The sequence below is a fragment of the Nematolebias whitei genome, chromosome 22 (genome assembly GCF_014905685.2).
Source record: "Nematolebias whitei isolate Nwh7 chromosome 22, NemWhi1, whole genome shotgun sequence".
NCBI classification, from domain to species: Eukaryota; Metazoa; Chordata; class Actinopteri; order Cyprinodontiformes; family Rivulidae; genus Nematolebias; species Nematolebias whitei.
Genome location: NC_056519.1, coordinates 22890301 through 22917385, shown reverse-complemented (window position 1 = coordinate 22917385; position 27085 = coordinate 22890301). Strand labels below are relative to the sequence as shown.

The 27085-nt window shown below is 41.1% G+C and overlaps 1 protein-coding gene across 1 annotated transcript in view; it reads left to right on the top strand.

The window, feature by feature from the left end:
• The window catches only part of slc38a4 (solute carrier family 38 member 4), a 53589-nt gene extending 27144 nt beyond the window's left edge, over positions 1-26445 (top strand). Inside the window, exons 3-17 of the mRNA XM_037695799.1 lie at positions 4241-4489; positions 5589-5676; positions 5758-5873; positions 7455-7528; positions 7655-7747; positions 7833-7914; positions 8002-8084; positions 8752-8810; positions 10106-10366; positions 13284-13363; positions 13469-13569; positions 13678-13802; positions 21555-21699; positions 22014-22111; positions 22287-26445. Of these exons, the coding sequence (XP_037551727.1) occupies positions 4362-4489; positions 5589-5676; positions 5758-5873; positions 7455-7528; positions 7655-7747; positions 7833-7914; positions 8002-8084; positions 8752-8810; positions 10106-10366; positions 13284-13363; positions 13469-13569; positions 13678-13802; positions 21555-21699; positions 22014-22111; positions 22287-22391 (1638 nt within the window). The 5' untranslated portion in view covers positions 4241-4361 and the 3' untranslated portion in view covers positions 22392-26445. The remainder of the gene's footprint in view (positions 1-4240; positions 4490-5588; positions 5677-5757; positions 5874-7454; positions 7529-7654; positions 7748-7832; positions 7915-8001; positions 8085-8751; positions 8811-10105; positions 10367-13283; positions 13364-13468; positions 13570-13677; positions 13803-21554; positions 21700-22013; positions 22112-22286) is intronic.
• The last annotated feature ends 640 nt before the right edge of the window (positions 26446-27085 follow it).

The following is a 27085-nucleotide window of genomic DNA, read 5'->3' as shown; positions in this document are numbered from 1 at the left end:
CTGAGAACTCAAAGCAGGTGGCTGCTCGTCCTGAGCCTGGTTCTGCTGGAGTTTTCCTGTTAAAAGGGAGTTTTTTCTTTCCACTGTTGCCTTTGTGCTTGCTAATTTTCTACAGAGATAACTGATGACTAATTAACACGCATCTTCACTTTAAGTATTAAATGTCTACGATAGCGCAATTAGACAGGTTAACCCTCCGAGCCACAAAGTAAAAACTTCCTTCCCCCTTTCACTTCACAGGGAGATAAAGGTGAGATTAGACGTCCACAAGAGTCTGATGGGGATTTATTTTATAGCAGCCTCAAAAATTCAACTGGCTGATACAGCACGTGTTGTAGTGACAAAAGTGTGATCACAGGGAGGTCGTCAGGTTGAACATGTATCCACCAGGTGGAGGTGGGCAACGTCGACGGTGCCTTCTTGTCCTGTTGCAAAATAACTCTTCTCACACGATGATGCAAATTCTCTGTTGCTCAAACACATCATATTTCAAACCGAAGCTGAATCTAACCTTTTCTGGTGTTTATCCTGTTTCAGTCGTGGAGAATTACCGGCCAGCGTTCATGTTTACTTGGAGCTCGTGTGTAGTTTGCAACGTTACAGACAGATTGTTGACTCGACTATTTTTAGGTTTGAGCTTTATTTGTGACTTTTTTATACTTCCTTCAGCAGTAGTTCCTTATAAAGAGAAATTTACTAATTTATTTGTTTAACTAACTGCAAAACTGTTTAGCCCTGTTGTAATCTTACTGATTTCACAAATACTCAATAGTCTAATGTGTAAATACTTCAGGCGTAGATTGGCTCCGTGCTTTTTGTAAAGCTTCGTTGTCAACAAAAAGAAAATCTGATTGTATGCCTGATTTATAATGCCAAGTGGCACGTAGACACGGATAAATTAAAAGAAGTGTGTCCCTCAACTCGTGCTGGATTCATATTTCAATTTGTAAAAAATGGGAAGTACGGTGGAGCGGTGGTTAGCCCAGTCTCTTTATAAAACCGTAGGTTCATTTCCTGACCTTTCTGAGTGGAGTTTGCATGTTCTCCCCGTGCATGTGTGGGGTTTTCTCCAGGTACTCCGGTCTCCTCCCACAGACCAAAACCTCCACCTCCAGCTAATCTACTTTTTATGAACGTTTGGATTTGTATCATTTTCTGTATCTCTTTTAAATTAATCGTTCTGACAGATAGTCTTTGGTCAACCCTGTTTTAAGGTACAGATTTTGTAGTTTATTTTATTAGTGTTTAACGTTATCATTGTTAAAGTTTGTTTTATGAAACTTTGCCAAGACAGGCGACAAAATACAAAGACATAAATTAGGTTTTAAAATCAACAAGTTTCTCCTGGTAAAATAAAGGATTTTAAACTTGTATAAATCTGAGTTTCTGTGAGTCATCCATCAGATTGGTGACTCACCAGGTACTCCGGTCTCCTCCCACAAACCAAAAACATGTTCATTAGGGTAATTAACGCTAAATTGTCCCTAGGTGTGAGTGAGAAAATTAATTGTAAGACCTGTCCACAGTAACTGCCGGAGATAGAAACCAGCTCTCCGCCACCCAGAAAAGAAAAAGCAAAGAAATAGATGAAATTGTAAAAATCAACTGGAACGCCTCTTAAAGTCGAAACTCTGACTTTAAAAGTGAAAGGTCTCTGGCTAACACCAACCTTTGAATCCAATATGGTTGCCCTGGTCATTAAAAGTAGTTACCGTACTTTTCGCTGTATAAGTCACACATTTTTGCATAAATTATTATGCCCTGCGACTTATACAGCGACGCGACTTATTTGTTTTTTCCCCATATTTATAATCCATTTTTTGGCTGAGATCTGACTATTTCATTCATTCTGACATGGGAAATATTGAACACTAACATTTTCAGCCACTAGACGGCACTCGAGTAATATGGCAAGCCAAGTGTCTCATTAATAAGTAAAATTGGCTATTAATGAGACACTTGGCTTGCTATACATACAAAGCCACCTTCATCTCGCTCCATAACTCCTGGAGCAAACATCAAATCAGCTGCATTTCGCCTCGTCGCCCAGGAAAAATGTACTCTCCCACAGCCGCCTTTTGGCAGCCAATTGATTTTTGGCACAACACCAGCCCACGTTTCCGTGTTGTCAGCGGTGGCGCATTATAGATGCGACTTATACGGCGGCAAGTACGGTAGTTGTTTTTTCTTCAATTAATCTAAATGACTAATTATTCTCCGAAAATCAAAATAATTTATATTTTTAACAGTCAACTTTGGCATTTTCACTGTATCACAAAATAAACTGTAACCATCCATTATCTTTACCTACTTCTTCCTGTTTTCGTCACTGGTGCCCATGTTCAGCACTGAACGTGCGACACGTAAAGTCACGACACCACACCTCACTTCACACCTAGGGACAATTTAGAGTTACCAATCAGTCTAACATGCATGTTTTTGGTCTGTGGGAGGAAACTGGAGTACCTGGAGAAAACCCACGCATGCACGGAGAGAACATGCAAACTTCACCCACAATGGTCCCTGGCTGGGATTCAATCGGCCAACCCTCTCACTGACAGGCAACACCTCTACAAACTGAGCCACCGTGCCATCCAAAATTTAACCAAGTATAAAATACAGGTTTCAAGCTCTAAATCCAACATGACAAATTTATGCATCTATGAAAATAAAAAGCCTGCGTGTTCAGATGTGTTCCTGTTGAGATTTTTCTCCAAGCATCAGGTTGTTTTCCTCAACCAATGTGGGAAGAACAAAGATTCAGACCTTTTCTGACTTGACTGGTGTTTGCAGCCTGTAGAAGAGCTCTTGTTGTTCTTTAGCTTTAGGAATAAAAAATAAATTCATACAAACATGTTGGGGCAGCACGGTGGCGCAACTGGTAGAGCTGCTGCCTCTCAGTGAACAGGTCCCTGGTTCAAACCCCAGTCCAGGGGCCTTCTGGGTGGAGTTTGCATGTTCTCTCCGTGCATGCGTGGGTTTTCTCCGGGTACTCCGGTTTCCTCCCACAGACCAAAAACATGGATGTTAGGCTGATTGGTAACTCTAAATTGTCCCTAGGTGTGAGTGAGAGAGTGAATGGTTGTTTGTCTCGTTTGTCTCTATGTGGCCCTGTGATGGACTTGCGACCCGTCCAGGGTGTACCCCGCCCCTCGCACAGTGATTGCTGGACATGGGCACCGGCGACCCCCGTGACCCAAAATGGAATAAACGGGTAAAGATAATGGATGGATGGATGGACAAACATGTTGACCAAAAACACAGATCAGACCATAACTGGCATCATTGTGCGGCAGCAGCCCCACATAGTTGAGTTGGGTGTGAAGTCATTCCTAGATCTCATTTCCAGTTTCCGTGGCAAATGAAACATGGCATCATCAATTCTGTTGGTGCAGACGTGTACTTGTTGCCATGTTGTTGTTAAGTGTTTAGTTCAGTGGGTAGCACTTGGAATATTTTCCTCCAGCTCACTTAAAGAGCACTTTGTATGAGAGACAAAGAACTCTGGAAATTTGTTTGTTTTTTTAGTGGTGGTTGCGTTTTGAGTCGTACAGGCTTCATTCCCTGCCTTTGACATCTCTCACATAACCCACTGATGAATGTTACAGATAGGAAACAGAGTGGATGACACAACTGATGCACTTTCTTTAAAACTATGTTTTGGACAAAGCTGGGTTAAACGCTTACAAGAAACGAGCGACCTGTTGGTGGCCTGAAGGTCTAACTGAATACATCTGGGAGTTTGACATCTTTTAAATGCCTGTATTTGCATGTAGGTGTTGGGTTCGAAAACACAGGTTTAATACACTTTCTCAATTGCCCGTTTGTAATCGGAGGGCTTCCCGTGTAGTTACGTCCCAGAGGTTTACCAAAGGTCTGGATTGTAGAATTTAGTCATACACAGCTGGATTTATAAGCTAGTTGGCATACAGACTGACAGAAATGATCCAGTGTATCTCTTTTACGGGTTGAAGAGTTCCTTTTCAAGGAAATACGGAGTCCCTTAGTTCCAGGAAATAGTTTCCGGGGTAGACAGCTCCAATCTATAGTGTTTGTCATCAAGGCCAAAAGGTTCTGGAGGGGACTGATAAGCCTGCAGACAAATGCATCTGCAGCCCTGTGAGAAGTTACAAATTGTAATTCTTTGGTAAACTTTATCACACTGGTTAAAGTGGATTAGACCAGGTGTCCTCGAAATCATTCTAACCTGTAACTCTTTTATCTTTTTCTAATTTTTTAGGTATTTCCTTCATAACTTACATCTAGACAAGGAAGAAGGACCTTGTGCCATTTCTCTGTGGACCCTACAAAATCCTGAAACCCCTGATCTTCCTACGTCTCGCCCTGCTGTGTCCACCAAGATGCCAAAGGTTAGAGATTTAATGGAGCTGCAGAGGGTCCCCACCGAGGCCGATGATGATGACAGCACCGCCAGCTTGAACGGCCACTTAAAGGATCCCATGGACTCAGAAAAGGGAACCCTGAACAGGTCAGAAACTTATAAGTTTAAGGCCCTGTTTACACGAGAATGATCTCTGGAAACGTTAGTGGGGGTTTTTTTTGTTTGTTTTTTTCAAATTGTGACTAATAAACAAACCAAAAAAAAGTGTTTACATGGATCTGCCATAGTTCCCATGCTAATCAAGGTTTCCAATTAGGAAATGAAGAACTATTGTAGCGTTGCTTGAAAATTATAGTTTTTTTTACTCAAACTATCATATGTGCTGAGTGAGGTGTGCTTTTTGGGGGGAGGGTGTAAACTGAGGTGTGTTTTCAGCCTCTTTTACACGAGAACCTCTGGAAATGTGTTTATTATTTATATAAACATAAAAAAGTGCAGGTTTACTGAAAATGCTGTAGTTTTTATGCCAGGCAGGGTTGCCAGATAAGAGCTAGTGTACTGTTGCTTTAAAATAATAGTATTTCATCCCCTACTGTCATATGTGCTGAGTAAAGGTGTTGTAAGATGAGGTGTGTGCGCTGTTTGGCGAACGTGCACAGAAAAGGAGGGGTGGAAAAAAAAGTTTTTATTTGATCTGGCAACCCTGATGCTGGGCTCTCCTGCATGCATCGTGCATGCAGCGTCTGCATGATCACAGTTACGTCCAAACCGGTGAATACACTAACGTCTCTTTGGACCTAGGATGTTGATGATTTTGTTTGTACATGCTGAAAAATGGGGCGTAGCAGAAAAACACTCTGCTCTCCGCCATTTGCTGGAACTGCTGTTAGCACAGTACAACTTTTGACTGCAGTGAATAGTGCACATGTGCAACTTCACAAATGGTGAGATTTCACACCTCCTTGAGGATTGTTCTGAAAATCTCCACTCTGAGACCAGGATTAAGAAACCTTCGGCTTCAGAGAGAACGAGGCTGTTGTCGTGTAAATGAACGGCCAAACCCAGAAAACTCCTCTTGTAAACAAGGCCACAGTGTGAAAACAAAAAACATTAAACTTTAAGCATTGTTTCTATAAATGTGGTAAGATTGTAAAGAACTGGTTCAAGTAAACGGCTACAGAATAATTTTAAAGAAGCCTGATGAATCATTATGCTAAGTGTTTTTTTTTCTTGCTCTTTGCTGCAGCCAGTTCATGGATGATAATGAAGACGGAGAAAGCCATAGATTCCTGTCTGATGGGATACCAATGAAGAAGAAATACGAGGAAGAAGATGTAAGACCAAACCAGTAATGTCACTAAAGTACCGACTTATAGTCGAAAAGCAGATCTTTAGATTTCATTTTCTTCAAACAGTTTCCCGGCCACGCTTCCTTTGGCATGTCGGTCTTTAATCTGAGCAACGCCATCATGGGCAGCGGGATTCTGGGCCTGTCCTTTGCCATGGCAAACACCGGCATCGTTCTCTTTACGTAAGTAACGTCAGTATTGACATGTTGATCTTTAGCTGTTCATGTGGTCACCTTTGTTAGCTTAGCATTTAAGTCACATGTATGTCTAGATTCCTGCTAGTGTTTACCGTATTTTCCGCCGTACACGTTGCACCACCCTATAAGTGGCATCAGTCCAAATATGTCTAATAAAGTGGAAAAATCCATACATACGTCGCTTCACCGTATAAGTCGCATCTATTATGCGTTACCGCTGACGTGTCGCGTTTGTTATGTGTCATCGCTGACAACCCGGAAATGTGGGCCGGTGTTGTGCCAAAAATCGATCAGCTGCCAATTGGCGGCTGCGGGAGCGTACACGGAAGGATTTTAACAAGAATTTAACAAGACTAACACTTAAAAACAATTATTTGTTTGCTTGAAATTATAGTAAAGGTGTGTCTCAGTCTAACGTTTTATTAATAAATGCACTTTGACGGTCAAATCAGCTGCATTTTAAAAGTATCCGCTGCCTCGGTGCTCTGGGAGCTGTGCTCTGAGGGAGGAAATCAGGAAGGAGGAACGCTGCACATTTCTTCAAAATTTAACAAGATAACCACCTAAAAGTAATTGTTTGTTTGCTCGATGTTATAGTAAAGGTGTGACTCAGTTTAACTTTTACTTAATAAATGCACTTTACTGATCAAATTAGCTGCATTCACCGGAGTGGGGCAGCGAAATGAAGCTGATTTGATGGTTGTTCCAGGTGAGCTGGACGAAGGTGGCAGGCTGTGCCAAGCTGACTGTGTCATTAATAGCCACTTTTACCTATTACATGACACAACGGCATGCCATACTGCTCGAGTGCCATCTATATTTTCAGTCAGAATGAATGAAAACGGTCATGTCTCAGCCAAAAATTGGTTTATAAATATAAGAAAACATCCATAAATAGGTCACTTGGGCACATAAGTCGCAGGACATGCAAATTATGCAAAAAACGCGAATTATATGCCAAAAAATATGGTACACACGAATGAAAGCACTGGACAATGCAACATTTTGATCTGATATCTGCTGTGTAAAGAAATTTGACGTGAAATGGAGTTCAGCATTGTCTCACAGAGCTAGCTGACCTCTAGCTGTGCCCCACAATCCTTCGCTGCCCAGTTCTCCGAACTTGTCATTTATTAGTCATGAATATTTTCCGACACCTCACTGTCACCCTGTACCTCTGTAGAAACATTATGAACAAATAATATCCAACCTGTTGTAGGTTCTGACCAGATTCCATGGACATTACTGCAAAGATATTATATTTGTGCAGGAATTTTCCCAATTAATTGTTCAGAAACAATGTTTTTTTTTTATGTTTGAGGTTCTAGTAATTCTAAATAGCTATGATAACCAAGGGGGTCAGTAGGGTGCACCCTCCATACCTAAAAGAAGTTGACTGGACACAGAATCCAATAAGGCCAAATGACACATCTCTGAGCAGCTGCTGGTGTCACTTCGCTTGGCTTATTCAGATGACAATATAAAGTACGTCAAGTTTCCAGGAAGGCGTCAAAGTTTCATGTTTGTGTTTCTGCTTCATTTCCATTTTTGTTCCCGTCTGTGCAGAATCCTCCTGATTGCTGTGGCCATCCTGTCTTTATACTCCGTACACCTGCTCCTGTTGACGTCCAAAGAAGGAGGTCGGTATTTGAGTACAGAGTAGGGAGATCAGTTTATTCCCAAGTGACCAATGATGTTCTTCAGATATTTGTACGGTCTTCTGCAGATGGTTGTTTATGAAAGTGTCTTTTTTTTGTGGGGGGCAGGATCCCTGATCTATGAGAAGCTGGGAGAGAGAGCCTTTGGCTGGCCGGGAAAAATGGCCGCCTTTATTTCAATAATCATGCAAAACATTGGAGGTAAACCCTAAATCTGTAACCCTAATAATATTGTAAATTTATCCAATTTATATACCAGAATATATTGAGTTTTCTTGTCTTGCAGCCATGTCCAGCTACCTCTTTATTGTGAAGTACGAGCTGCCTGAAGTCATCAGAACCTTCATGCACTTGGAAGAAAACTCTGGGTGAGCATCTATTCCCTTTAAAACCAATCTCCAGCTTTGTTTTCATCTTTCGTTTTCTGCAGTTTTAAATCTGTTCTGTATTTGCAGTGAATGGTACCTAAACGGTAATTACCTGGTGGTCTTTGTATCCGTGGGCATCATTCTGCCGTTGTCTCTCCTCAAAAACCTGGGTACGATTTTCTAATCTACGGAAGCAGAGGGAGGCCATACTTAGAAAGTTATTTTCATGATGACTCGTTGAGATAATTAGCTATTCGTGCATATTTTAGAGAAAATGAAGCTGTTTTTTGGTACTAATATTTTGCTTTGGTTTTACCGTCATATATGACTCACCTGTTGCCAGAGCTCTTGGCACTTCCATGTTCTCGCAGCCATCCCCAGCTTCACCAAACCAGGTGTAATGTAACACCATTCCAGCTCTTACTCAGCTCTGGCAGGAGTCATAGGAACATAATCCTGGCACTAAGTCTGAAGTCAGCTCCAGCTCTCAGACAGAATTTATATGCATGGTGGTCGGGCTGATTCAGGTGGCTCCACTCCAGCAGCCCAACAAACTACTAATTGTGCAGCTAAAACATAAAGCTACAAAACTGACCTTTAAAGAATATTTACAGAGGATTATTGAGCATGGACTTTGTTATTTACAGAGTTAGTTTTCTGACACAATAATAAAGATTTATACCTGCTGACAATACATTTGCTTTGAGACTATTAAATTTAGTTTTTCTACTTTTAGGTACAGCTTGTAATCTAGAACGGGACATGTCTTTAAAAAAAAAGATAAAAATGTATTTTAGTTACATTTTTGTTGATTGAACTTTGTTTTTGTTTTTGTAGGTTACCTGGGCTACACCAGTGGATTTTCCCTGACCTGCATGGTCTTTTTCCTGGCTGCAGTAAGTTTAGCTTTTAAGCTGAACATATCGCTAGCGCTAACATAGTGCTAATGCTAACATAGTACTAATGCTAACATAGTGCTAATGCTAACACATTGCTAATTCACGTATTAACAGTCTTTATGTTGTCGTATCTAGGCCTGTCGCGATAAACAATAAACAAATTAATCACATGATAAATGAACATTATCAACCTCATTTTCATTTTTCGGCTTTATCGTTTCTTCGTGTCTCTCTTTCTACTGAAGACACTGGATGACAAAAATCTCAACCCCGGTGCTCTTCACTGACCCCTCCCTTTCTTTTTTCTCTTTAAAATCTGTTTTAACCATCCAAAATTGCGTTTTTTTATCGTTAAAAGTAACTAAGCTGAGAAGTTAAGGTACGAGCTAAGCTAATAGGCCGACCTCAGGGAAAAAAACCTCCGTCTTGTCGAGCTCCAAAGCGACACGCTGCTCGCTCCCTCAGCATCCATCCTTCAGTTCAAGCATTCTTATATTGCCATCTGGTGGTCGAAAAGAGGTACTACATGCAAAAGAAATATTTCTTCTTATATTTGACAATAATTACTAAATTATTGTCAAATTTCAAACAATATTATCGTTTATCGCAATAATTTCTGAGACAATTAATCGCCCAGCAAAATTTGTTATCGTGACAGGCCTAGTCGTATCTGTTTCTTGGTAAACACCATGGCTTGTTCACAAGCTTCTAAGACAGAAAACACAAAATTGTCTCCAAGAAACAAGAAAGGCAAGAATTTCTAATGCTTAAAAACGTAACTGCTAGCTAGCATATTTGCTAACTGTGCAGCAAAGGGAAGTTTTGACCATACAGTTTATAGCATTACTATAAACTGTATAAACTCTATAAACAAAAAAAACGTCAATACTGTTTTGCTAATGAACTTTGGTCTTACTGTAGTTTTTACTGAAGGCAGTTTAAACATACATGTACATGTACATTCAGACTGTGGGAGAAAACTTGCACAAACACGAGGAGACCATGAAAAAATTGTACTTGTACGCCGCACCAGACCGAGACAACATTAGCAACTAACTTGAGAATGTTCTGGCTCGTTTGTCTTGTGGTTAGTTTTGTCCTGGGAGCTGTGGTCACCAAGAAATAACTCAGATTGCTAAAGTGCAAAATACACTATTATTTGCTTTTTATCAACAAAAAACAAATGTCAGCTGGATAATTTTTAGTTCCACTGCCTCCAAGTTGTCAAACATAACCAAGATGGAGAACTTCTGCAGGAAGACCAGAGCCTAAGTTCCATTTTTTTTCTTCAGGTGATCTACAAGAAGACCCAGCTCCCCTGCCCTCTTCCTTTCTTTTACGGCCACTCGTCTAACCTCAGCATGAACTCCTCCAACATGTTGGGTCTGTACGAGCTGCCAAACAACACCACGCACATGGACTTCTCACGGGCTGATGTTTCCCCGGCTGTCCCCAGCAGCCACAACATTCATCAAACCACCGGAGTCCACGTTGAGCCCCGCCCTAGTGCTGAGGAGATGTGCACACCCAAATACTTCGTCTTCAACTCTCAGGTGAGACAGCTGGCACTGGTCGAGAAGTCTTTCTTCACTGGCTTAAAGAAATCAAATAGCTGGAAACCCTGAGGGCATGTTGTACATCTAAAACCGGAGTTGAGTTTATTTGAAATGATGAAGGCTGAACACAAATCCAACAAAAGCAGAATACCAAGTACTCGCCAAGGCACGCTGTTAAAAAAAGGTGGGGCAGTTTTGGGTGTGTTCAGGACCTTTGTGTACCTGTGTGGTTAAGGATTTGTGCCTGTGCCTATATTGTCACAAATTGCAATAAAATGCTGACAAGAGGCACAAGGTTCCCCGTGGGGCCAAAGGGTTATTTGAGGTGTGATGATACGTAGAGGTTACAAATTTATTGGTTAAAGTAGCCGTTTTCACATGTCGCTCAGATAAAATAATTGTGACCAAAATGCAAAATCAAGTCAGTTGTTACAGCAAAAATGTTGACTGATCAAATATTTAAATCAAATTTACTTTAACACCTGTTTACCTGCTTCAAATATTTATATTTGGAGTGGACTCCACTTTAATTGACAGTTATAGTTGGCGATGTATAACAAACGTTACCATGAGGAATCCAATTGTTGAAAATGTTATACGTTACCAAATACTTTTTTCTTGTCAACAGTGTCTTAACTAAAATTCCTGAGTTAAAAACGAAAGTGATAGGTGCAAAAAAAAAACACACACACACACTCTAGGGATTACAGATTAGACGCCACTGTCTGTAAGTTTTAGTTGATTTATTCTAGGAGGAACAATAGAAAATAACTAGAAACTTCCTGGAGAAACTTTGATGGGGACTGCTTATTTATAATTAGATTATTATTAATAATAAATATTAATATTAATGATTATTAATATTAATAATAAATACTTATTATTATTATTATTAATTATTTATATATTGTTAACTTATTAATTATTAAAATATTACTAATTAATGGTCAATATTAATAATATTCACACCTATAATTAGTATTAATTTTAAATATTACTTATTAATATGAACAATTATTGATATTAAAACAGATACTTATTAACATTAATAATTAATAGTTGTTATTAATATTACTAATTAATAATAATAACGGGTGATAATAGGTAATAATAGGTGCCTTCCTTGCATGTTGAACCAAAATGGCTCCGTACGTTAATCGGTTTCTGTGAAGAGTTTTCTCCTTTTCATTTCCTATGGTAAATTTGGCATCTTTATTAGCAAAATATGTCGCCATGGTAACTGTGAATGCCAATAAAAGTAATTGCACACTTCTCGGAGCCGGGCCGGTCGTTTTGATATAACTTTTGTGGAGGTCCACGTTGCGGTTCGAGCCACATTAAAGTTGAAAAAGATACGCTTTTCAGGTGTAGAATAATAAGTGGGCAGTCACCAACTAGTTCCTGGAGTTGATGAAATATTGCGTCTTTGTTCGCAAATTACGTCGCCATGGTAACTCGAAATGCCAATAAAAGTAATGGCACACATCACGGGGCCGAGCCGGTCGTTTTGATATAACTTTTGTGGGAGTAGACGCTGTGGTTTGGGCCGCATTAACGGAAATAGAAATGTAGACACTCTTCCGAGGTGTAGAATAATAGGTGCCTGTCTAAAGTTTACACTACGCTATTCTCAAGTGAAACCCGTAGCATTTCTGCTGCGTTATTTGTGAATTATCAGCACATTTAATTTTGCTACAATAAAAAAAACTTGTTCACCATATATTCTGGACTATTGAGTGCACTCAAAAATAAGCCACGCCTACTAAATATATGTGCAATGACGGAAAGTAGAGTGCTGTTTGTCCTGATCACACTTTTCAACAGGAGCGACCCAACCTCATCCTCGATCTGAACAAACGTTTGTGTCTTCACCGCTTTGGATGCAACTGTTTTTGTGCTCCAGACTGACGTGCACACATGCCCCTTCTCATTGAAACTTTTTTTTATTAGTTAGTAACCACAGTTTTATAGATTTAGATAACCAAATGTTTCCTGGTTTTGATGTTTAATGTTTTTAAGCTGATCTGCCCCGTATAACCGACCAAAAGCACTTTATTTAAACGGGATTTTCCGATCTCCACTAGTTCCAGCACCAGTGGCTGCATTTTGATGTAGTTGAATAAAATAATTCAAAAATCAGGGAGTCAAACCTTGAAGCTTCTTCTATACAAGTAAATTATTAGTACATTTTATTTTGCTGGAATTTAAAAAAAAAACTTGTTTACTGTAATTTCTGGACTATTGAGTGCACCGAAATATAAGCCACACCCACTAAATTAAATAATATATATAATTTGTACATATATAAGCCGTGCTTGTCTATAAGCCACAGGTGTCCACATTGTAACATGACGCATTTACACAGAAAGTTTTTTTTAATACTTTTAAATAAATACGCATCGGTAACATACACAAATACGTACGTGGATGATTAAAAAATAAATAAACACAGCAGCCTACCAGGAAGTCATCAGCAGCAATGATACTGTTACCCACTGTGACCTGTTGGGTAATTTCATTAGTCAGATTTTTTAAAAACATTTATTTATACAGGTAGTCTCATTGAGTCACGAGGACCCACACCCCCCAAGAGAGACCTGTAGTGGGCAGCTCTGTGAGCGCACAGTTGCGACGAGGCTAAATGTTTTGACGGCATGAAGCTTGTTATCCCGTCCAAAAAATAAAAATCCATAAATTAGTCGCAGCATTTATAAGCTGCTGGGTTCAAAACGTGTGAAAAAAGTGGCGGCTTATAGTTCGGACATTACGGTAATTAGAATTAATCTACGATGATGAGTTGTGACTGTATCTTCACTGATTATAGTTTGACTCGTTTGGATCCAAGAGGTCAAATGAATTCAGGTGGTGTTCATGTCCACCTTTAATGGCATCAGTGCTTTCTGTTGTTCTCCAGACGGCGTACACTATTCCCATCCTGGCTTTTGCGTTTGTCTGCCATCCTGAAGTGTTGCCCATCTACAGCGAGCTGAAAGAGTAAGCCCTTCACCTGCTGCTAACTTTAAACGTTATGCTTTGTCCCTGTCTGAACTCTGCAGCGTTTCTCCGTGACTCCCCACTGACGTGAGCTTTGTGTTTCAGTCGCAGCCGTAAAAAGATGCAGAGCGTCTCCAACTTGTCCATCTTGGCCATGCTCATCATGTACATGCTGTCGGCGCTCTTTGGCTACCTCACGTTTTATGGTAGGAGCGACGACGATCGTCACGCCACAGATTGTTTTTATTTTTTAACGTCTACCATCAGATTTTAGTTTTAAAACAGCCGCATTGTTTTTCTTCTGTTTCCCTCAGACAACGTGGAGGCGGAGTTACTGCACACCTTTACCAAAGTGTACAAGTTCGACACCTTGTTGCTGCTGGTGCGTTTGGCCGTCCTCACCGCCGTCACGTTGACGGTCCCCATCGTGCTTTTCCCTGTAAGTACATCCAGTTTGAACGAACTGCCTTTGCTCTGTCTCAAAAACCTCATGGCTCGTGTTTTGATTTGTTGGGAACGTGTCGTGAGGTAACTTTTGGAGCGCAGAACATTGTTCCTTTTTTGTAGTACGCCAGCTGCTCGGTCATTTCCTGGCCTCCGTAACTGGAGCCTCTGTAAGGCGTGGTGTGATTGAATTGACGTCAGAGCACACAAATATCCACCACCCTTGTAAATTTTAAACATTAGTGCCACTCGGAGTGCGATCCTGCTTACAGACCATGTTTTGTTCTCCGTGCGGTCTCTTTTTTTATTTTATTTTGGGCAGGATTGTGTTTTTTCCTTGGAATGAGTTGAAAAGTGAACACTCGGTTTAGCTGTAGCGGCTTTTGTCGATATCCTTAAACCCAGGTGTCAAGTCGTCAAAGCCCCCATGTCTTCATCACGTTATAAACACAACATCTCACATGTAAAGGCTGTTGGGATCTGTGCACTCTGCCCATTTGGGGTTGAAGGTCTGCACGCACCTTCTCATCTTACCCGTACTCATTCATGCGCATGTTCCCTCTTCCTTCTCTCGCCATAGATGGTCCTGGGATAATTTTAGCTCATCCCTTATCAGACACCGGTACGGCAAAAAAATGCTGGTCTATGGAAGCAGGGTTGCCAGATAGGAAATAGCAAAATTGTTAAATTTATGGCTGGTGAGCACATTGTCCGGCTGCTCAGATCAGACGATGGGGGTGTTCGCATGAATAAAACAAGTTGTTGTTTTTGGGGCGGTGATGGAAAGGCCAAAACTCGTAGTTTTAGCTTTTCAAAACCTGTTTATTGTATATCGTATAGACCCTGAAACCATCATATTGATACAGTAATTATTGAACAACACTAAGAAGGTCTGAGGTCTTGTTTTAGCTTTAGACACGCACAAGTGCCTGCGACAAATATTACCTGCAAATGTCAAAATTGGTCTTAATTAAGGAGTTTTTGCTGAATAAAATCTTTATTTTAAGATAAAAATTTTAAGGAAACCCATTTTGTCACGGAGCGGGCATATTTTTCTCACCTAAGTGCTCCGGAAGTGACGAGGAAGGGAAACTGTTGAGCCGTCGACTGGGCCGGGGGTTCGAACCTGTAAGGAGCGACGCCCAGATCTTATGCTGTCTGTGTTGTTAGCCGTGTTGCACGCAGGCGTCACTTCCTGTTACTGTGCCGTAACAATCGTGACCTTATTATCTCAACAACTGCTCATCTGAGTGGCGTGATTTTTATTTTGCAGTATGCTAATGTGCATTTATATTATCGCAAATAACTCATGTCAGGCGCTTTAATGTTAATGAGAAGAAAAAGGTTTGTGCCTTTTCTGAAGTTGGTGTAATTGCAGGGAGTGGCCACAAGGGGGCAGCAGCTTGTTTTATTCAGTCAGATGCAGCATGTAATGGAAAGATACAACACAGTCACAGTTTTTATATATAATTACAGCGTATTAACTTTGTGTAGTGTACACACAGATGCCATTAACATCACTTTATGTTGTGTTGTAGCTTGTTCCTGTTCTCACGGTGGAGTTTCCCTGCACACCTTAAACAAACAAAAAACTTGAGTTTTGTCAAAGGATCCCCTGCCCCGCACTTCTCCACCTCTGCTGTGGTGGTTTTACAAGCTCAGGGCGAATGGAAAAACCCTCACCCCGACCTTCAGGGAGGCAGAGAGAGGGAGACGGGGCATCAGCGGGCAGACTGTGCATTCCTCAACTTATCTTGTATCAAAACTTCCCTCGAAGGTCCCAATCCTCTAAACGTGTTAGTGATGAGCGTCTTGTGGACAATGTGACGGCAGAGATTTACTTCCTGAAAGAAGCTGTCAAGTCGTAGCCAGGCTGGAGTTATTGATGTATCTTAATAACTTATACACAGTAAAATATGTTGTTTTGGTCCTAAATATTTATCTTAAGCTGCCTAACAAACAAACCTGATAGCCCAAGAAATGCTAACAGCTAGCTTCTAAGATTTAAAGACGGTTTGCTTTGCTCGCATTTATTTTATAGATTCGGGTTTGTTTGAAACAAACTTTACACGTGAAGTAAAACAGAATAAAACTAAAGACCAGCATTAGTTAAAATTAAAATGTAATTTCCTAACAGTAACCTTTTCATGCTAAAACAAAAAGGTTCTATTTTGAGCATCCCGCTGATACTTGTATTTTCAAAAGTCCAAAATCTAAAGTTTTAAATTGACCGTCCTTTTGAGGGACGACAACAAAGGACTAAAATCTGATTAGAAGTGTAGACAAATGGCAACGATGACACCAGAAAATGTTTGGCTGTGCCACAAAGTTGAAAGAATATTAAAGGGAGGGCCTGTCAGGGCGTGCTTTGTAAAAACTGGTTTTAGTTGCTTTGCATATGCAGCTTTATTGAAGCGCCTTCCTGTGAGACAGGTATGTGAGGACTGTTACGGCGACTCGGCTGATTCTTGAATTATGTTTGGTATTCTAAGCAGAATGGTGCCACTGAGCAGAGTTACGAACGTTTCATTTGTTAAAATTTAATAAAGTAGCACAAACGTTGTGACGCCGTTGTTCTGCCAAGTTCTCACCTGACCTTTGGAGAATCTGGACAGGACAATGCTGCCGACCTTCAGCAGCAGATTACCTTTGTCTCGGTGTCCCCGGCTCCTGCGGCGAGGCGGCGGGCATGTGTGTGTGTGAAGGGCCTGACCTGAAATGATGTGTGTGTGTGTGCAGTCACGTGAAAGATGGATTCGACCAGGGGCCTGATCACACAGGGCTTTGCCCGGATCTAGTACATAATGACAGGGCTTTATGCGGAGTCAGACATGTCCCAGTTCTCAGGCCCAGACTGGAGACTGAAGCCACGGGGAGGGCGGCGAACCATCACCTCCACCACCGCGGTCGCACCTTTACCACTGGTTCCTACGCTGTTTAAAACGTTTGAGCTTAAATGGCAGAAGTTGCTCAAAGAATGTTTTAAAAGATGAGCCCGGTCACCATAAGGCTCATGTCTGTGTCTTCAGCTCCTTTTAGCTACTGCTCTGTTAGCTTCAGCTCTCAGCGTTCACAAGTTTTTATTTTATTATTCGTCTACAAACTTTGCCTAAAATCCGTGCTGGATAATAAAATAAGAAGAATCAGCTAAATAATGGTGGAAAACACTAATCAGTCATTTAATTAGACCGCAAATAGGCCTGTCACGATAAACAATAGATCAATTAATCACATGATAAATTAACATTATCAACCTCATTTTCATTTATCAGCTTTATCGTTTCTTCATGTCTCTCTTTCTACCGAAGACACTGGATGATAAAAGGTTCAACTCCGGTGCTCTTCACTGACTCCTCCCTTTCTCTTTAAAATTTGTTTTACCCATCCAAAATCACGTTTTTGGATCGTTAAAAGCAGCTAAGCTGAGAAGCTAAGCTACGAGCTAAGCTAACAGGCTGACCTGGGGAAAAAAACCCTCCGTCTTGTCAAAGCTCCCAAAAATGAATGGATGAAACCCGTGTCTTCGTGTAAAATGTTGTTTTTGTCTGCAAAAAGAAGTTGAGAACTTGTTTACTGATTTTTTATTAAAAGCTTTGTGTGAAATACTATGCTAAAGAGCTCAAATCACACCGAGCGTCCACCATTTTGAGAACCAAATGAAGGAGAGACAGCCCATGTCACGTCAAGGGGCCTCCCTCCCATTTTTCTTAAAGAGACACGCTGCTCGCTCCCTCACTATCCATCCTTTGGTTCAAAGTCTTATACTGCTATCCGGGGATCAAAAAAGGTACTACACACAAAAATTAACCAGCATTTCTTCTTAAATTTGACAATAATTACTAATTATTGTCAAATTTCAAACAATATTATCGTTTATCGCAATTTTTCATTCATTCATGCAATATTTTCTGAGACAATTAATCGCCCAGCAAATTTTGTTATTGTGACAGGCTGAACTGCAAATATTTTCAGATTAAAATAAATAAAACAGAACATACTCTTCTCATGTGTGAAATGATAAAAGCTGCTCTTTTGAGCTAAAAGTATCAAATTGGATTGATATCGGCGATACTGTCTGTGTGATTAGTTTGAATTATAACACGCACGTGATAAACTTCTCTCTTTATTACAATGCTTCAGCAACAGGTCCAAAATGGCAGTAGGACAGAACGCTGTCAGGTTTGTTGGCCCCGTCACTGAGCGGAGTGATGAACTGGAAATACCCTCCGTCCGTCCTGTGACAACAATAACCTGAAAAATAAGTGAGGCACCAACGTCCATTTTGTTGTGTGGCTGCATCTAGACATAAAAAGGTCACAATAAAAAATTGAGCTGCCACGTCAAAATCCAAGATGGCCACTGCCACGTATATGTAAACTGGGCACCCCATTAAAGGTATAGTTTCCACAAATGATTGGTGTGACGCTCGGGGTGGCCAAGGCCACCACTGGCCACCCCCTGGCTCCACCACTGCTTCCTCCACTCACCAGGATCCATCACTCCTAAAAATAAAGCTAAGTCTACCTGTGTTCTTCTCCACAGTGTAACTCCTACACACATGCACCAAAAACATTTAGGTTTACTTTATTCTCTGTCCATTCCAGAAAGACACTCGTCTCGAAGACTAGAGACATTCATTCTTCAGACCTCCCAGTGACCGGGGACGTCGGTGTACCGCTTGTTTATGGTGGCGTTTAAATTGTTTTGTCTTCACTTTCTCACAAGATAATGTAACTGAAGGACGCGTGCATCAGAGCGCTCGTCTGAAAACAATTATGATGGTTCAAATAAAAACAGGTCTTACGGGTCCTAATGACCATTTGAACCACCTGTATCCTGTGATGATTGTAATGAAATGAGTGCATTTATTTGGTGTAAGACGGTCAGCTCAGTTAGAGTGTTGCTCTGGCTCCACCACCTGAGCTCACGGCTGCCTTCAGGACCCTTCAGGACCCTTCAGGACCCTTCAGGACCCTTCAGGACCCTCTGAGTGGCTCTGGCTTCGTTTTGGTTGCTCAGCTTGTGAACCTTGAGTCAGGGTTGGAACGTCTTGTGTAGGTTCTGTTCTTATTTGTGTGCTGAAAGTCAAGTTATAAAACGTGTAGACAAAACACCAGGCCCTAACCAACGCCAGAGGAGTCCAGGTCCGTCTGGTTGTGTGAGCTCGAGTTAAAGAGTAACTATCCCACGATGAGCTCCAAGCACTGCGTCAGGTAACGGCCAGGTGCTGAACAGCCTGGTGAGAAATGCAGCGTCCAGGCTCGAGTTTTTCCGTGCCGACTGAATTACGCAACAGCTGGTGGGAGCGAAGCGGGGCGACGGAGGACATCGGGCTTTAGATCTCCAGGAGATGTTCTAAAGTTGGTTGCATTTTCTCCCACGTGGTTTTGGCTCAAGTGGCGACAGTTTTCTGGCAGGAGTACGAGTCGCACCGGTGCCTCCTGACAGGCGTGACGGGGGGAACTCGGAAAGTCAAGTTAATTAGATTTTATTTATTTATTCATTTGTGCAATGAATCTAAATCTCATCGCAGACTTTCCTCCTCTGCTGCAGATAGGCCCCGCCCACTCAGCAGCGGCTGATGCAACCTCCTGCTTCCATTGCACTGCGGGGGATAATCCCTCGGCCAACCGAACAAGCCGTAAAACCTCTGCTTCCTTTTCACCCTTTTCCCTGCGGCCCACAATTCCCCGGTGGATCTGGTTTTAAGACCTGCCACCTTTCACCCAGTGAAGACTTAGACCGGCTGTGGATCAGGAGCTGAAGGTGCCTCAGCTCCGCGGTTTACACCCCTCCCTTTGCACTTCTCAGGACTTGACACACTTTAGGCAGAGGGTTTGCTGCTGTAACTTTTATCAAAGTTAAATTTACCGAAAAACAAACTTTTCTTTAGACGAGGGCAGCTACTTTCCCAGACTCCCAACATCTGTCAGGTTTCTTCTGAAGTCCACAGAAACATTTTGATGCAAAACCAGAAGTGTAAAAAAAACTAGATTAAAAGAAACCGTCAACACACACTACTTGTCTCTTCCTCTCTGTCAGCACTCTTGATAAGACAGGCAGAAAGTGAGCCTCACATAAACAGCTGCTGTGAGAAGCTTGAAAAGATCTTTCAGTTGGACGGAAACATTGACTGTGTCTTCTAGTCTGTTGGGGTCAAGCTTGAGCAACTGGTGGCCCGGTGGCCACATCTGGCCCATGGGTGAGCTCAGTCCGGTCCTTAATGAGTTCATGTAAAATAAAACTAGATTTTAAATCAGGAAAAATGTCTGTAAGACAAACACTTTTAAAACTCTGTAATTATCAGTATTTGTCAGAGATGATCCATTTATATAAATGATCTTTGATCAATTAGTTTATGTAAAATTATTTTTAATTTTAATTAAATTAACACATAATAATTGCCTAACCTCCAGCCTCTGCGCTGCGGGTTTCAGTAACTGTGGCCCCCCACTGAGCATTTTAGTAAAATACCGTATTTTCCACCGTACACGTCGCACCGCACTATAAGTCGCATCAGTCCAAAAATGTCTAATAAAGTGGGAAAATCCATAAATACGTCACTTCGCCATGTACGTCGCATCTATTATGCGTCACCGCTGACAACCCGGAAACATGGGCCGGTGCTGCCAAATGGCAGTCGCTGGAGCGTGCACGGGAGGACTTTAACAAGAATTGAACAAGATTAACACTTAAAAACAATTATTTGTTTGCTCGACATTATAGTAAATGTGTGTCTCAGTTGAACTTTTCCTTAATAAATGCACTTCGATGGTAAAATCAGCTGCATTTCTCCGGGGCGGTGCAGCAAAATGAAGCTGATTTGATGGTTGTTCCAGGCGAGCTGGACGAAGGTGGCTCTAACTATGTCAAGCCAATTGTGTCATTAATAGCCACTTTTATCTATTACATGACACAATGGCATGCCATAGTGCTCAAGTGCCATCTAGTGGCTGAAAATGGTAGTGTTCAATATTTTCAGTCAGAATGAATGGAAACAGTCATATCTCAGTCAAAAACTGGTTCATAAATATGAGTGAAAATCCATAAATAAGTCACTTCAGTGTTTAAGTTGCAGGGCATGAAAATTATGCAAAAAAAAACGTGACTTGTAGGTCGGAAAATACGGTAAACCTGATGTAGAAGAGATGAGTTCACTTCTGGTGAAAGTCAGTAGAAATTTGAGTGTGTAAACGGGGGGGGGGGGGGGGACTGAATGTCCTACAGTAGTTTTTTGTTGCGTTTGCCAAAACTTTAGAAACTTTGGACATTTCAAACTTTCATCAGACTTCATTTAGTTGTATAAACCAGGGTGATTCAACTGGCAGCCCAGGGGCCAAATCAGGCCCACAGGGGAGCTCAGTTCGGCCCACCAATGGATTCATTTTAAAATCAAACTAGATTTGAAACCATAAAACAAACTTAATGACAATAACTGCTGGATGTCCGGCCCCTGAGCTCTTGGCTTTCAGTAACTGTGGCCCCTGAGATATTTAGTTGATTAGTCCTGGTATAAACCACAAGTTTCTGTGACCTGTTTAAGTGTTTTTTATGTCTCATTGTTAATTATGTCTGAGCCATTGAGCTCCAAACACACCTGGGTTTCACCAGAATCCCATGAGCGTGCACGTGGAATATTGTTCTTTCCAAATGTTGACTTGCTGCCACCAAACTGGTGTATTTTTGTACGTTTTTCCAAAGCTACGACCGGAGTAGCATTTAACAACGGTGGCTTTGCTTCCTTCAGATCCGCTCCTCCATCACCACGTTGCTCTTCAGCGGTCGTGACTTCAGCTGGACTCGCCACATGCTGATAGCTGCTGCCATCCTGGCCTTCAACAACATGCTGGTTATCTTCGTTCCTACCATCAGGGACATCTTCGGCTTCATCGGTCAGTTCAAACTCTTTTTTTGTCCCATCAGCTTCGCACCACTTCCACCAATGGTAAAACTTAGCCGTGGCTCTGATACTGGTGCCGCCCTTTGGCTGACATGACACCTCGAAGCTAAAAATAGCAGAATCTCATAATCGTTCCAACCCCTTGCAGAGAAAATTCAGTGTCCTACTTTCTCTTGACACCATTTGTCATCGCAGTCAGTCAGTTTTTCACATTCCAGATATTCTCCACCTACTCCCATAATTTTCTGGAGCACGTTCTGTTTAACGAAGGTTATGTTTGTTAACTGCTCTTCCTCTTCGTTCCAGGTGGTACTGCAGCAACAAACCTCATCTTCATCCTCCCCGCCGCCTTTTACCTGCGCCTGGTGAAGTCGAAGCCCATGAACTCTTGGCACAAGATTCTGGTGAGTGTGCAGGACGGTACACCGTGTGCTGCTTTCTCACCGGCTCAGCTTTCAAGAAGCTGATAGAGAAGACACCGGTGACGTCTTCCAAACGTGACCCGGTTTAAAGTTCATCAGGCCCCTGTCATGTACCCTGCACGCTCTCAGCCCATTCTTCTTGTTTCTTTCTCTCCAGGCGCTGATCTTCCTGATCACAGGAGTTATTTTCATGTTCGGCAGCTTGACTCTCATTACTCTTGACTGGATCCACAACCCGCCAGGCTCTGGCTCTGGTCATTAAAGCCCTCCTCTTCCTCTGGAGTCACGGTGAACAGTCCAACTATCCCACCGCATCACCTGACTTCTGGTTTGCTCCATTTCATTTAAAACCATCACGCTGTATCACCAGAATATCGTCGATCGGCAGTTTTTGTGCGTTTTGGAACATGACAACTCCCGACCCGTAGACTGGAACAATATGACCGCTTGAAATCTTCATCACGATGAAGAGATGTCCCGCTGTGAAGAGACCTCACCTGAGACAAGACTGGGAACTATGAGTGGACTCTTGGGCCTGACGGATGATGCCATTCTCCATTTCTCTTCTGGGTTTAAGAGACATACAGAGGTGGATTTTGTTGTCATTCGTGAAAAAATTAGCACTTCTAGCATTATTGTTGTTCTTCATACGGAGACGTAACAAACCCCCACAGGCAGAAACGTACATATCAGTGCATCTTTTGGGCTAACACTTTGAAAAAGCTCAAATTCATCAGTTAAGATGGTTTGTTGATCATTTAAATCATTTTATTCTTGGTTAAATTTGCTGCTCAGCATGAAAACGACCGAACATTTTGCCAAAGTCTACACAAAACGTTTGTTGTCAAATTAGCGCTACAGCTCCAGAGTCTCAAGGATCAAATTCACGTCTTGTGTGCAGAAACTACAAGGTGCTCTCAGTATTACTGTCACAGACTGGTCTGATCACGTAGAATGTACATAATTAAGTCTATCTACTGCTAAAAGTGGGATTGTGGGTCAGATCCTGTCTTCTTAAGATGATTGTTCAGATTGTGTGAAGCTGAGCGGTCATTTCAAGCAGTACATATGCTGGAATAATAATATACTAATACACCAGGTGTTTAATTTACTAGACAGCTAATGATGTGCAACCGTTAGTTGTTGTCACAGTTTTACAGATAGGCATCAAAACTATTTAAATTGTTCTGTTTATCAAAGTAAAATTGGAGATTTTAGAAATCAAAGCAAACTTGAAATGGTAGATGTAGCTGTTTTTTAGTTGTAGTGCAGATTTCAACATCTCATTATCCTCACTGCTGATGTTATACAAATGTAAATGTCTTCTATTTTTAAACCAGCGGGTGTAATATTTTTGTTTTGTACATGCACAGTTTGAAGAAGCAATAGATGAGAAAGAGATCGCTAACGTCTAAATGCTACAAATGAAGCTAATGCTATAGTTGGTTCTTGATACTTCGGTGAAACGCAGCATTTCGTTTATCTCAGAAGTTGGATCCGGAAACGTCACACTTGGTTTTATTGTGTTTCAGTTTGAAGTTGGAAAACCAGGGAGGTAAGCTAGTTGTTATGCTAACCAGGTTAGCTGTTTTTAGCATGCGGCTAACTATTTTTCTGGATTTTATGGATAATCTCTGTAGGAGCTTGTTCTTGCTGATGCAATGACATTCTGTTAACACAAAATCAGATGTTGATGTTCCTTGCCTCCAAATGGAGGCGTGGGGTTCGAATCCCACTTCTGACACCATGTTGTGTTTGGGAGCATAACGATTCAAGCAACACATAGAGCAAATCAAACTCCTTTGTTCTATAAATCCATACATGCCATTCTTTTACACATAGGGCTGTCGAGTCTACTGACAATCAACACTTCCTGTTGAGACTTTCACAGTGATTGTACCACAGGGCATCACTGTGTGGGACAGATTTAATAAAATATAAACTTAAGAAGTGAGAAGTAAAAATAAAATGTTTGTTATTGTGAGTATTAGCATCTATATTGAATTTTAAGGTGCCGGCCTGAAAAGAAATTACAACTTTCTGAGTCCACATTTTAACTTTGTGGGGCTTTCCAGGTCATTTCTTTTCCAACTTTTGAGTACAAATGAAACTCACTACGGGGGAAAATCTTGAAAATGGCTAAACCTTCACAAAATCATTGACAAGTTTTAATATTCTCATTTTGATACAAATAAAACCAGCAAACAAAAATATTCCTTGAAAGTTTGGGTTGGAGTGGTGGCTGTGGTGCTTGAACAAAGTTGTGAACATCTGTTAAGTTCAAATTTTAGCTACTCTGATAAAGAAGCACAAGATAAAACCTAAATTTAGGTGCATTTGTTGACATTAGCTTTAGCCACTCAATCGTCGTAAACAAGCGTTGCTTTATTTCACATAAAAACATTGAAGAAAAACTGGCAAAAGATAAAATAAAAAACAAACACATTGGAAATGACTAGCGGTAGCTCACAGTGCAAGACGACACACGTCTTGAAAAACAAAATGTGTTACATTTTTACGCTGGGACTAGCTAGCTAGTTAGGTGTTGACTTTATTTAGCATTTAAATAAAATCAGTAACTATTTTTCCATCGAAATCCCAGAAGTAGAAATTTTTTTAAAAAGTGTTAGCCATGCCTAACAGTTTTTCTCAATGTTACGTTAGCTAGCTATTAGCTGTTGCTAATTAGCTGTTTACCGTTAGCTTCATGTTTAGCTTAAAAAAGATCATCTTCCAAACAAAATCCCAGCTAGCATTTTTTTTTCTTCTAAAATCTAAGGTACTCCTGGAAACTAACAACTTGATAAAAGTGGCACACAATAGTTCTACATGGACTAGTCTTCCTGTTTTTTTTTTTATTTTAACCTGTTTTATAACTAAGCTCAGACAAGTTGTAATCAATTTTATGTCTTTTCATGACATTTTTGCCTTGTCGTGGATTTTAAATTGTGCCTTTTGGATGACTTTCTTAGTATTTGGCCTCTATAACAAAAAGTGCCTTTTGAGCAGAACAGCTGCTGATTGGTCCGTTCAATCCACGATCTATAAATGGATAAAGTGTCACAAACACGTTCAGCCAAAGTGGACAACATTTACAGATCCTTTGGGATCAAAGTACATAAATCAACGTCTTTCAAATGAAATGGTGTATTTTGTGTGTGCGTTTTTGGACTACAAACATGGTCTTTTAGGACAAATGTATATGCTTTGTAAATATTCTTTATTTTATGGTACACTGACATTCATGGCCTTTAAGTGGATTTTGGGGGGATTGTACTTGAGATGTACTCTACAATCAAGTGTTTGTTTTTGTATATGTAATATATATATATATATATATATTCGATCTTTATTGCTGTTTGACAGTAGTTTTTTTTTTTTTTTAAGCTTGTACATTTGTAGAAACTGTTCGTCGTATACCTTTTGTCATGTTTTATTGTCAACCTATCAAGATGCATTAATCTGCGAGCCTACTTCTGAACCTGGTTTTCTCAAAGGTCTCACGACGCAATAACATTTCTGCAGCTACCTGGCTTCTGCTTACCAACACTGGGTTTAAATGAATAAGCTACAAATAAGCTGTGTTACAGAATCATGCTGAGAACGTTCAAACTGGATCCTAATCTCAGGATGACAAAATACACGAGAATCTTTCAGGAGGACCTGTTCCACAGAACCAGCTGTGCACAGCTGTAGGTCATATCTTACTGAAGCTTCTACGTGTATCACTGCTGTCATCCAAACATCTTGTAAAGCGCCTGGTTTGGTGAAGTTTATTTACTTGAATTGAAACTTTCCGTAGCCTGATGATGTACACAGGCTGTGTTGAAGGGGTACAATGAATGTTCAAGATGGCTTCTTTCTAAATTCATCTCGCAAAAGTTATGAAACCACATGAACTGCCTGAACGAGGTTTTCCTCGTCAGGTTTGGTCCTGCAGAGCAACATGTCCTACACACTGACCCACTGAGGAACTCAGATTCTCGGCCGACTTCATGTCTCGACACCTTAATCGTTCTGTAAATTAAAAATGCACAACGTGCCGGCACAGCCAAGAAGCCTGTTTGTAGATCTGTCAACCAGACACCAGCATGTGCTGATTGAAGAGAGGTACTGAACCACCTGCCTTATTTTTCTGTGACCCCTCAGCCGAGGTGAAGCGCTGGCTCCGTGCTTCTGTTCAGTGTCGTTGCTTCGTGCGAATCCGGCTGAACGTTCAGATTTGTAATGCGCCGTAACAAAAAGGAGGGGCTTCTTTCTTTTGTATCAGTGATGCTGCTTCGTTACAACAAACAATAAAAATGTGAGATACTACAGTTCTGGTGCCTTTTTTAATACATTTTAAAATGACTTCACAATATTTATATATGCATATCTATGTTTAAGGGATATGTCTTGATAAGTGTCTGAAAATGGAAACTTGTATAGTCTAAACCAAGCTCCTGGCAAAGCATGTGGATATCAGGCTTCCAGAAATAAATTAATCTTTGTTTTGTTTTTCAGTAGCTGACATTACTGTTGATGTTCAACACTTTCATGTAATGTCCCATGAGAAATTAGGTGGTTTTTTTTTTATCCAAATACAAACCAGTTTAGGTCAAATGTCCATCCATTCTCTTCCTTTTCGGGTCACAAGAGTCACTGGTGTCCATATCCAGCAGTCACTGCGTGAGGAGTAGGGGACACCTGGACAGGTCTCCAGTCCATCACGGGGACACATAGAGACAAACAACCATTCATTCTCTCACACCTAGGGACAATTTAGAGTTACCAATCAGTCTAACATGCATGTTTTTGGTCTGTGGGCAGAAACCGGAGTACCCGGAGAAAACCCACGTATGCACGGAGAGAACATGCAAACTGCACACAGGAAGGTGCCAGGCTGGGGTTTGAATAGGCGACCTTCTCACTGAGAGGCAACATCTCTACCAACTGCGCCACCATGCCGCCTTAAGT